Source organism: Rhamphochromis sp. 'chilingali', assembly GCF_963969265.1.
Source record: "Rhamphochromis sp. 'chilingali' genome assembly, chromosome: 16".
Classification (NCBI taxonomy): Eukaryota; Metazoa; Chordata; class Actinopteri; order Cichliformes; family Cichlidae; genus Rhamphochromis; species Rhamphochromis sp. 'chilingali'.
Genome location: NC_137943.1, coordinates 14,479,948 through 14,492,788, shown reverse-complemented (window position 1 = coordinate 14,492,788; position 12,841 = coordinate 14,479,948). Strand labels below are relative to the sequence as shown.

The 12,841-nt window shown below is 40.6% G+C and overlaps 1 protein-coding gene across 1 annotated transcript; it reads right to left on the bottom strand.

The window, feature by feature from the left end:
* Positions 1 to 5,367: 5,367 nt before the first annotated feature.
* LOC308412876 (fizzy-related protein homolog) lies at positions 5,368 to 12,421 on the bottom strand. Its single transcript, XM_080907526.1, has 14 exons — positions 12,247 to 12,421; positions 11,498 to 11,570; positions 10,903 to 11,031; positions 10,677 to 10,740; positions 9,816 to 9,946; positions 9,629 to 9,714; positions 9,352 to 9,535; positions 9,155 to 9,220; positions 8,552 to 8,654; positions 8,233 to 8,417; positions 7,881 to 8,114; positions 7,491 to 7,595; positions 6,819 to 6,911; positions 5,368 to 6,700 (listed from the first exon to the last, which is right to left on the bottom strand). Exons 2-14 carry the CDS (start codon positions 11,564 to 11,566, stop codon positions 6,659 to 6,661), a joined length of 1,491 nt encoding a protein of 496 aa, XP_080763652.1. The 5' UTR covers positions 11,567 to 11,570; positions 12,247 to 12,421; the 3' UTR covers positions 5,368 to 6,658.
* Between the last annotated feature and the right edge of the window lie 420 nt (positions 12,422 to 12,841).

Genomic DNA, 12,841 nt, shown 5'->3' with positions numbered 1-12,841 from the left:
TACAGTCCCATGGCATGTTTTAGTGCTGTTGTGCTTTATGGTAGGCATACTGTAAAATAACGGTGTTGCCACAATGTACTCTGTTTTTCTGTAATGCTGAAATTCTCATACAATAGCTGATGGGATTTTGCATATGGTATGTATTAATAAACATAAAGTAAGTAAACCCTGTGATGTGAAACAATTAGCAAAAACGAGAAATGCCCGCAGAGAACAATATGCATAAAAGTTTTAAGATTACAGAATTGGTAATGTAGATGGTAAATGAACAGGTTCGTATACAGTGCTTTTCTACTCTACCTGAACACTCAAAGCGCTTCATGCAACTTGCCTCAGTTACCCATTCACACAGGCACGTTTCACTTTGTTTTCTATCTTACATTCACAAACATTCACACTCCAATCGATGCATCACAGAGCAACGTGGGGTTAGTATCTTGCCGAAGGATATTTGGCATGCAGACTAGACAATCCAGTGATCGAACCACCAACCTTACAATCACCTGCGCTAACCTCCTGAGCTACACTTTTAATAAAAGATGTAGTCTATGGGAAATGCTCTTTTCAACCTTTGCATCCTAATAGTTTCTTAAAAGAAAAGAAGATGTCAAGGTTAGCAGGATGAAACAAAAAAGGAGTCTTGTATCCGTCTTTGAGGACAACCAAATCAAACACAGGTTCCCAGAAGACCTCTCATAGTCCATACTGTAAAACACACCCAACCCACCTAAACATAACATGTTTATCATCTTAGAGACACAGCAGAATGCTTGACAGTCATTTCTGCATTAGAGCAACAGTAAATGCAAATGGCATAAGAGTCAAATTATCCAATTACTCACAGTTTTTGACCTACTTAATAGTTCAGTGTCAGTGAATAGGCTTGTAGGGGTCGAACGTGATTTCAGTTTGCAATCTTTTTTTAAGTTTTGATGTAATATTGTTTGGTTTTGCCGCTGTAATGATTCCAAAATTGAGCAGCTCTCTGAGTCAGCATCAAGCAGCAATGGTCCCGTTTGTCTTCATGCCTCCTCGCGCACCTTATCTGGACCAGAGAAAAACTGCAACGCTCCTCACTGAAGCTATTAAATAAATACATTGGAGCATCCATAATTTTGATCTGCGTAAAAGATTCCATTATACCCACTGTGAATTATATTTTATAATTAATAACTGTTAGTAAACCTCAGCGTAGGCTATTAAGAAGCTTTGACTGTAATTAGACACTATTACCTTTTTATGAGAAAAGGGAGAACTATTATCGTGCAACAAGAATGATTTAAAAACTGCAAAAAATCTTGAGCCCTGCTCATAAGTTTGCATGTTATCAAATCACGTTGACAAGTTAAGTTTCTCGCTCTACTTTCACATGAACTATAAAATACCAAAAATGAGCACAAATTCTCATTTCAGGTTCCCAAAGCACAGTGATGTCTGGAAATTATCTTGTCAGTGTTTTGCCAAAACCCCCGCCTAAAATGTGATATTTACAGTGACATGCAGGGAAAAGGAAGAAACTTTACTTACTGAGGAGCAGTTTATCATCAATCCATCTTTTCTTTTACTTCCTTTATCCAAGTTAAGACCACATGAGGCGAGAGCCTATCCCAACTGTCAGCTGTCATACTCCCTCCGCTGGTCACCAGTCTGATGCAGAGCAGAAGCCTATCCCAGCTGTCATAGCATAAGGTCTATTGCAGGACAAACACATTCATGCTCACCGTCTCACCCATGGTCACTTTTGAATCACCAGTTATGGTAACGCCACGCGTGTCTATGGACTGTGGGAGGACGGAGAGAGAACCATCACAGACACGTGGGGGAGCATGTAAACTCCACACAGAAAGGTTTCAAATCCAGGACTTTCTTGCTGTTATTGTCCTAATTTAAACTGTTAAGAAATAAAGATGTTTAAAACTGGCACTTGCTTATTTTAAACAATTTCACTCATTCATTATTTGATTAATATTTTCCATTAAAGAAATCTCGAACGCCAGTCCGAGGATGTTTCCTGAGTCCCCTGAAAAACATTTCATCAAAGTTTTTAGGTTGCTCGATTAAGCTCTCCCCCCCAGTGAGATACTGAAATAATAGCATTTTATCTGACGCTCACCATCTGACAGCTGGTCACACTTTACAGGCTGAAGAAAACCATCCTTACCCATCCACCATCATTTTATGGATACCAAAGTTCTGCTGGGGTGACTGACGAGTGTCAGTGGGACATGAGTCACATGAGTGACTCTCTGTGCTCTTTTCCTTCTAACAAAATGACCAAAGAAGAAACCTGGGTGGCTGCAGCTATCACACGAGCTTTGTTCCTTTGATATCCCTGTAAAGACTGCTTATCAATGAAACTCAAGAGTCAAGCTTAGGGAGGAACCTAGGGGAATATCATGTTCGCTGTCTTGTGAGGCTTTGGTTGTATAACGAACCACGCGCTCGGTGCCTCTTGATAGAAACATCAGGAGGTAGGATTATGCATATTAGCGATCTCCCTCTGTTCTCCCCTCTGCTTTCAGGGCTTAATGTTAACATCTGCACAGTGAGCGAGAGCCACAGATGAGCTGGAAGACTGTGCTGAAAGTCTTCCATTCAGATGATTTATCTGATCACTATAATGAACTATGCATGTTATTTCGATGACATTATAATGGAGTCTGAAAGGGAGAGAGGCTTGGGCTCTTTGGTGTTGATAGAGCTGAGTCACTTAGGCCTACACTACTTGATTTTCATCACAGAAAAAAAGCAACCACTTCACGAAAAAGACCTTTAATTTTTGAAGCCACTCAATTAGCAGTGATATTTTTCTTTCTTTCTTTCTTTTTTTTTTTTAATCTTTGTTTGTTAAGCCCTACTTATTAATAGTCAAATTCCAACAAAGCTGTGGATCATTTCAGTTTTTTCAAATTAAAATAAAACCAGAGCAACATAATTATTCAACATCAGCCATCATTATTCATGCATTTGGACCCTTCAGCTGTTGTTTACACTGATAAAATCCATTTGCTGTTTGAATGTGTAAGAGGGAGTTTGGATACGCAACAGGGCACAAGCAGAGGTGTGGGAGCTTTGGGAGGCAGTGAACATTCATTATTTTTCATGCTCTGGGTCAAAACTATGCTTGTGTGGGCTGGGCTGGTAATATGATGAAAATTTGCACACTTCCTGGAAACCAGGTGAGGCCGCGGGATGTTTTCTGGCTGTTAAAAGCTCCCGTTTGAACAAATATGGTTTTAAACTGAGGGTAAAATGAAACCACATGCCCCGTGGGGTTTGTCTGGTCAGATTTTTACCCTTTCCAGAAGCTTGTTATAAAAACAACCAATGCTGTTAATATCAAATTATTCCTCTTTTGAATGTAAGATCTGATCCTTACCTTTGAGGTAGCTTTGTTCAGGTAGATTCTGCTGTATGGTAGCGTCACTGAATCACTCAGTTTGGACCAGCTCATAGGATGGCTCCCTCTGGTGTTCACTTTTAGTTCTGACATAACTACAAGACAAATATGTTGGGAGGTGTTTGGATAAGTGACAAAATAAGTGAAAACCCAAAATAAGAGAGAAAAACACTGAATCAAAACACAAAATCCACAGACACTTTGTTAGGTACAACATTTCAGGTGATTTAAGTGACTGTGGCGTGGTTGTTGGTGCCAGACAGGTTAATGTGAGTATTTCAGAAACTGCTAATCTGCTGGGATTTCTGGTCAGCAGGAGAAGACCACAGTGGTGGCACTCTTCTCATCTAAGAACAGGAAACTGAGATTATATTGCTATAGCTCTATTAAAGTTTTAACTGTCCCGAGGACCTCAACAGCTATAGGCTCTGACATCCCACCTGATGAAGAACCTGGAGCGGCTGGTCCTAGCTCAGCTTCGCCCCGATGAGCTCATCACTGGACCGAATTCAGTTTGCCTACCAGCCTGGCACTGGAGTGGATGATGCTGTCATTCACCTCCTACATCATTTAATCTCTCACCTGGAGACCACTGGAAGCACTGTGAGGATTATGTTTTTTGATTTCTCCAGTGCGTTTAAGACCATTCTTCCCTCAGTTCTGAAGGACAAGCTGGAGAACACAGGAGTGGACCATCACCTCAAAACATGGATACTGGAATACCTCACCAATCGACCACAGTATGTGACAACTCGGGGTCTGACAGGGTTGTCTGCAGTATGGGGCCCCACAGGGAACAGTTCTGGCTCCATTCCTCTTCACCATCTACACTGCAGACTCCTCTCACAACTCCACTCAGTGCTTCCTGCAGAAGTTCCCTGATGACTCTGCAATAGTTGGCCTCATCACTGATGGGGTCGACAAGGAATACAGAGTGCTGGCCCAAGGCTTTGTGGACTGGTGCCAGCAGAACTACCTCCAGATCAACACTAGTAAAACCAAGGAGCTGGTGGTAGACTTCCACAGGCACAAACATCCTCCACTGCAACCACTAAACATCCAAGGTATGGACATTGAGGCTGTGGACAGCTACAGGTACCTTGGTGTTCATCTGAACAATAAACTGGACTGGACTCACAATTCAGATGCTCTCTACAGAAAAGGGCAGAGCAGGCTGTACCTGCTGCAGAGGTCTTTTGGAGTGAAGGCCCGGACCTTCTATGACTCTGTGGTGGCCTCAGCCATCTTTTACGGTGTGGTCTGCTGGAGTAGCAACGGGCCAACTCTGTTCTAGGATGCCCTCTGGACCCAGTGGAGGTGGTGAGTAACAGGAGAATGGTGGCTAAGCTGTCATCCCTGATGGACAACATCTCCCACCCCATGCAGGAGACTCTGATAGCACTGAGAAGCTCCTTCAGTGGCAGACTGCGGCACCCACGACGTGGGACGGAAAGATTTCGCAGGCATTTCCTTGCTGCTACTGTCGGACTCTACAACATGGTCTTTGCAGATGACCCCACACACACACACATCCCATACACAATTGTAAATTTCACTCTGTCTCTCCGATGTGCAATAGTACCAAGTGCAATCTTCCCAATATAAGAAAGTATTTTATTCTATTTTTACTGCTCTTGTACTTTGTGCCATGACCAAAAAATTTCCCACATGTGGGACTAAAAAGGTTTAATTTATCTGTTTTAACTGTAAAACGGTTTGAAAATGTTCACATCTCAGTTTAGAAACCAGAATCAAAATATTTTGTTCTCTAAAAATTATATGATAAATAAATTCATATAAAGGATTCTTCTCCAAATGTAACCAAACGTGTAATAACTGAGAATACCTGCAAACTAAAGACACCCTTTAGTTTAAACAGATGAATGTTTGGTTGGAGCACAAAGCAGGAACGTAAAGTATTACTAACAACTTGAGGAGTAGTTACAGTCCAATAAAACAGCACTAAGTTACAAGATATGGCAATTTAATTGTTGTTCATGTTCCAGTACAGAAATATTTTTTTCTTTTTTAAACATTCTTTCAATAACTGAAGTTGCCAGCGTTGTCTTTAAGTGACATTAAAATTTAGAGTTGACCGTCAGCTCCCTTCAGACAACCTCGCTAAGCAAACCTTTTCACTCTGTACTCTAAACTTTCACAAGACAAATAAATAGCGCTTGTTCAAAGGTAGGTGACTGAAACATTCAAAGAAAACGTGGCAGAGGATATGAAATATTTCTCCAGATTAAAAAACAAAGTTCAACAGCATGACTGCCTGACACAGAAGAAGTTTGAAGTAGCAAAAAAATGAGCGCCCCAAGCTTGAATATGTTACAGACATAGCACAAAGCAGAAGTTCTTTACACAGCAGCATTTCACCATCTGGTTTAATCACAAATGTTTTTACTGTGCGCTAGCGGTTGCTGTAAACTACAATGATAAGCCAAAGCTATTTCCTTTTAATTTTCCTTGGCTTGCTTTTCAATTAGGAAAAGATAATCTCCCAAAAACAAATTGTTTTGGGGAGATAATGAAGTAATGCTTGCCATGTTTGATTATTATTTTCAATAACTAAAATAAAAATGTCATTTTTCTTAAAAAACAAAAACAAGAGAGATCAGGCTCTTTCACTGAATCCTTGTTAACTATTAGCAAAATGGCACAAGATTATGAATCTTTTCATCAGTGTACACGAAACATTATTGCCCCTCAGGAAAAGGTAACGCAAGCTTGGAATTTTTTTCTGCAAACCTGAACAAAAGCAAACTTGCTCCACAGATCAGACCAAAAAACTGCAGTTATGCACATGAAATTAAGTCAACCAGCCTTTGCAGCAAATACGTCGATAACATATGTTAAAAATGTAAAAAAAAAAAAAAAGGAGGAGCAAAAAAACATACAAACAACAAAGAAACTAAACAAAAACAGAAAATAAATAAACGATCACAAGGATAAACTCAATATTTGGCAGGTATGCACAACGTCTGTTTGCAGACACGGGGAGATAAAGGCCCCGAAACTGGAGGCGGCAGTGGCTCCATCATTCAGGAGGAAGTGGAATACTGTGTGCATCTCTTCTACCCTCGATACTCGGTCTATGTGTCTCCTCTCATCTCATCTTCTGCTACAACTTAACTAAGGCCAGTCGAGGAGGACCTCTGCAGAGTACTGAGGAGAGTGTTCAAAGAGGCCCCATTTACACCAGGAGACATGCAAAGACAAATTCCCTTCCTGTTTTTATTCCCCGTACAGTGCAGACTACCGGATCCTGGTGAAGAGGTTTAACACAGAGACTGATTCCTGAAAGAAGGAAGGTGGACGTTAGACAGAGACCACTACAAAAATAACACGCAGGTGATGAAAACTGCATTCAAGGAAGCCCAACACAGAGAAAGTGAGAAATGGGAAGAAAACATGCCTTGGTGGATCTCATCTTGCTAAAGACGTTCCAGAACCTCAGAGTTTCATCTCCAGCCCCCGTCACGATGGCCTCCCCATCAGGTGACATAGCCTGCATGCAAGTTATTATTAAACACTGAATATGCACCACTATAACAGCTACATCATTTGCTCTGGGATTAATAAAGTATTCTGATTCTGATGTAATTACAGGAATCTGAAGTGGGCACAGGAAGGATTTTATCATTTTAGTTTGCTTTAAGTGTAATTATTTATTAAAATATAATTTTTATACTCCTATCTAAAGTTCACTATATTTGCTTTCAGCACATAAAATATTAATTAACATCCTTCTTAAGTTTACATGTGCATTCCTATGTATTAATTGTTGGTGTAAAGCCAAAGTGATGCACAGAAATCACTCACAACAGCACTTACACAAAACATCAGAAAGAGGTAGAAAATGTCAGTTTGACTCATTTTTTTATTTTTGAGAAGCTCTGTGTCAGTGTCACCCTTTTACCCTGGGATATCTAATAGCGACACTTCTTAAAGGGTCAGTCAGTGAGTCTAGTTTTATAGGATCATTTCCTTACACTTTTTTTTCTGTGACTATTTATTTCTGCTTTACAGTTTTATTTTAAGTTAAGATTATCTTTAATTTAGTTATAAAGGAAAAAAATATACTGACCAGGTAAAGTACTCTATAGGAATGCCCCGTAAGCTTGGCCACTTGAGTTAGAGACGGATACTTCCACACGAGGATCTGGTTCTGGGAATAACCGTGCGTGCTGACCTGCAGAGGAGGAACAGTTTTTTCCACTTATTTAGCTGGCAGGTTTGTCTACCATCGGATAAAAATCAACAATTCCACATCACTGCTTCCATCGTATTTTCCAGCCAAAAACACACGCACAAAAGAGAAAAATAAATAAAAACTGAGTTGAATGCTACTGAATAGCAAAAAAACTCCTCACCAACAGCCCTAAAATTAACCTTGGTGTATGTCCGTATTTAAGAGCAGATGCATGTATTCTATTTCACAGGAGCAGAGTGCAGTCAAAGACATGGGGTGTCTCACCAGTTCATTAGTGTGCTTGGACCAGGCCAGGTTGCAGACCTGAGAGCCGGTGTCTGTGCACTGCAGAGGCTGGCCAGTCAGAGTGTTCCAAAAGCGGATGCAGCGATCGGCTGTGCCTCCTCCAGAGGCCAACAGGCCGTGTTGGTGAGGAGACCAGGCGATGGCCTTCACTGCAGCTAAGTGCTCCGTGTACTGCTGCACTGGGAGGACACTTGAGTGGTTCCACACGAGTAACTGCAGACAGCAGGTTGCAATAACAAGAGGACAGAAAATTTTTGGCGTTTTTTATAAAAAAGGGACCCCAATAAAAATGTGGCACAGACAAAGGCATTGGGCGAGATTCTCTGCATACCTTGTTATCATTTCCACCCGAGGCTAGAAGCTGGTGGTCTGTGCTCCACTTGAGCCCGCAGACTTCCTGTCTGTGTCCTTGGAGCCGACGTTCTGACTGGAGAGGCGGTGCCCTGATGTCCCGCTGCAGGATCACCCGATCACGACTCCCAGACGACAGCTGGTCGGCATTCCATGCTAGAGCACCTAGAAGCAGGGAATGACGACCAGGGGAGATGATTCACCGATCATGAATGAGAGATGTTGCTAAACAACTGTTTGAAAATAAGTGAAGCTTGAATGACTGTCTCTGCCTTCATTTCCATAGACTTTCAACTTACCCACTCTGGCTGTGTGTCCTTCTAGCACAGAGAGCTTCTTCCCTGCTGCTGCATCCCAGATTTGTACATAGCCTTTGTGGGTGCCTACAGCTACCAGGTTACCCTAAAAACAGACAGCACACTTTGAAGATGACACTGGCAAGTAGGAGTCTAATCTTACAATGGCACAAAAACAGGAGCAAGTGCAAATACCCTCAAGCCTTTTCTTAGTTACAGCACAGGTTAAAAGCCTGAAATCATAAATAAGCTTGAATTTCTTTGAAATATCCAGACATACTCTTGTTTCATGGCAGACCTTCAAAGTGAACCAATTATGCTTTTCCTTACTTTCTGTCATATATTTCATATATACCGTTGTGATGGTGAATTCTCAACCTTGCATAAACATATCCAAAGAATCGATAATTAAAGTCATATTTTTAAAAAACAATAACTATGAGCCCAAACCTCAGGCTGTAGAGTGCTCTGAACACTCAGTTTCTGGCAGTTTTTCTGCTTTCAGAAACTGTAAAAAAAGGCCAGCTGTGCAGGCTTTATTACAGCATTGTTTAAAGTCCTGGACGAGAGCTTGCAAAGACAAGAATCAATGAAAGAAAAACACACCCTCTCTGACCAGCCCACTGACGTCACAGAGTCTCCTTCTACAGAAAGGTCACAAAGACGAGTCACCTAAAGTTTCGAAAAGTGCCAGACAAAGGAGACAGATTAATACGAATGTACCAGGAGGTAGTTCAATTATGTCTTTTTCATTAAGTATGACACACTATCACAGGTTTTCTCAGCTAACATGTCACACACACCTGGCTGGTACAGGCACTCCACAAGTAGACACAGGTACCCAGTCCCACACTGAGCACATTCAGAGAGGACCAGTCCACTAGGTTAAGGTAGAAATCATCTTGAAGCTCTGGAGCGTCCAGAACTTTGAAAGGTATTTTAGAAATCTTGCGTGTTGGTTTTCGTGGCGATCGAAGAAGTTTCTGACTGTAAAGCCCAATAACATGTAAGCAACACAGTCAATTTTTCTCCCCATATTAAGAAATGGCACTTTCACGTTTAGCTGGAAAATTTAATTACCTGTTACTACTGACGGGTGATAGTGAATAGGGAGAGACTGTGTTTCCATCCTCGTCGGGAAGAGCTCTCTTGGTACTTACAGAATACTACAACAATCAAACAGATTATTTCTAACGCAGACAAAACCCACCGTAAAACAAAAAACACTTAGCCAGTTACAAAAACATTATTATTTTTTTTTTTTTACACTAAAAAGGCTCCTCTTGGCAGGCGTAGATGGCTGCAAGCGACGATCTTCTGACTGGGGGTCCTGGACTTTCTCAATGCCTGCTCCTAGTAGCTCATTTTTCAGCAGAGCTGAGTAAGCCAGACCGTCCGCTGAAGACAAAGGAACAGACAGAGGGGAAATCAAACCAGGCTGTCGAAATGATTAACTTCAAACCCTGTGCTCCCTTTGCAGTTTCTCAGCTCTCGCTCACATCTCTGAAGATCAGGGAGAATTTTCCACTAAGCTTTGTTTAGCCCTTATCTGCAGTCTCCATAAGCCTGCCCAGGCTTAGTAAACAAGAGAAGGTCAAATTATCAAGTTTGACTGGAGCAGAAAGAGATACCTGTGGAAATGAACTGAAAATGGATAAAACTCACACCTAAAGCACATCTACAACACAGAAAAACATATTTCACTTGGGGATGGGAAAGCGAGTAACTCATAATACATGACTATCATGATAATTATTCAGTAACTAAATATCATGATAAAATATAGGCTAAAGTTTTTTTTCATCATCTTTTATCCATTACGATAGCCTTGAAAAACAAAAAACAAAAACACACACCTAAGTGTGACATATAACCAACCTTATTTTGAGCAAATTTACAGCACCATTAAGAGCTTTCACTCTAATACTAAAGTCTGAATGAACAAACACAGGGGTGAAACTAAATTCCAACTACACAAACATTCAGACAGAAGCTAAAGTAAAGAAAACTGAACACAAAGAAAATGCAAAAACAGATTTTGTCTCATTCACAATTTAAATGCTTGTGACAAGAGAGGTGCAGGTGGAAACACAGTTTGTCATCATTCAAGAGAAAAGCAATGGATTACCTTTGTTGCTGTCAGTGGTGCCATCTTTGGTTTTCCTATTTTGATTGTGCGACTTTTCAATTTCCTGTGTTAAAATAATCATAATCAATAAATGATCACTCTCAACCAATTCTGTAAACTTAAGTATTAGAAAAAACAAAGCAAACACTTTAATCTTGAGAGCATTGTTCTTTTGGTAGGACAGGCAGAAGAGTGCTTGGTGTATTTGCTGTTGTGGCAGACTCACATTAATGCGATGGAAGTTGACACTCCAGTTGGCTCCAGCCCGGGAGGGAATGAAGCGATCACCATGCTTGCTAGGAGAGGACAGGGGGGAGCTGGTGGGTGTCAGAGATCGCACTGCTCCTAGAGCTTTCTGCACAAGGGAAAAGAGAAGACAGCATTGTGGGGTTTTTTTTTTTTAACTCTACGGCAAACAAACAGGCCTCGGAGTGGATTTGAAAACTCAATAACGGAACAGGAACATAATTTAGATGGCAGATGGTGTGTTTTTTTGAGGTGATAACAACAGGAGGCAACATTCACAAAAGCCAGTCTTTTGGCCAGTAAGGTCTTGTTTTTACTCAACAGTGGTGACAGTGTCAATAGACTGCCATGTGAAACCATTTTTCCCTTATAATACATGGAAAGCACTGCCCTCATGTCCCTCCTGGGAGGGGATATCATCATTTAAAAATTAAGACAATGACCTTATTCAAGATTACTTGCAGATTTGACTAGTCTTAATTAGACAGCAGAATTAGCTTTTGTTCAGAGGATGAACATTACTTTACATACAAGGAATCAGACAGAATAGACAAAAAAAACTTGTTTTTACTTACAATGGGACTTGCATTCTCATTTTGGATATTGATCTGTCTGAGGAGCCTGCACTCATAGTCCTGATCCATGATCCTGAGAACAGGACAAGACCACAATAAAGTTCATTCACAAGATGCGTTCATTGACGATGTGTTTATTCTATATAGGAAATGGCACCGTGTATAAGCTACCTGTCAAACATCGGCATACACGGTGTATTTGTTGTTAGATAAATAAACCCGTTATTCAACTGATTTAAAACGCTTTGAACTTACCGTTTATCAAACGACAATGCTAAGAGTCATCGACATGGAGCAGTAATCCCCAGAGGAACTGCTTTGTATTGATCAATGAGGCAATAAAGCTACATTAAAACCCTCCGGAAGAATTACAAAGATAAACCAATCAATAGTTAAAATGTAGAGTTTTTTGGTTTCATTCCATCTCCAACTAACTAACTAACCAACCAACCACCGACGTGTAATTAAATGACATACCAGTACCTATGATCAGCTGCGACTGTGGACTCTGACATGCTAACAGCACTTAAATTATCTTTATGAAAACCTTAGTCTTGTAACTTTGAAACGCAACCCAACAGCAGTCATTTACTTGCATATCCCACAAAGCGAAATACTGCTATCTCTGGTGATTATCGCTGAAATACGAATAAAGAAAATCTAAATAATCCAACGACCCAGCACAGAAAGCTAGGCTAATGCTAACGCTAGCTCAGCTGTGTAAGACAATTTATCGTATTAGCACCTACCTTTCCCCCAGTAAACGCTTCCCCCCGTATGCACTGTTAATTTGGTTCTCGTAGTGTTTTCTAACTCAGTTCAAATGTGTTGTTTTGTGCTTTTTACCCGTAAAATCGACACACACAGAATACAAATGTTTTCTTTTGCCGAGCATTCAATTTAGGCTCGCTAAGCATCACGGGAAGTGCGTGACGTCGCTGTTTTTGAAACACACATTTTCCGTTGTTAAGGAAACGTGTCCGACTCGACTGAACGCTGTCGGTAAAACCTGACCTCTGGGTTTAACCGGCAACCGAGGCTAAACAAGATTATAGTCTCACCAGTTTATAGTCAAAGATTTAGCACAGGTTTCAAAATGAATAGCAGTTCAGGTCATGCCACAGAGAACAGAATCTCAAATGCAACAAAAATGCGATTAAAAAACATACATTTTACTTTCTTACATTGTGGATTCATGTTTGAGCATCAGCGTTGATACTAAAATTTATTTTATTTCCACTTTCAACGGTGATGTATTTGCACGATAGTTAAAAAAAACAATATGACAAAACATCAAACACCATTTAGTGAACAAAAAGGTTTAATTCAATATACTCAATAAAT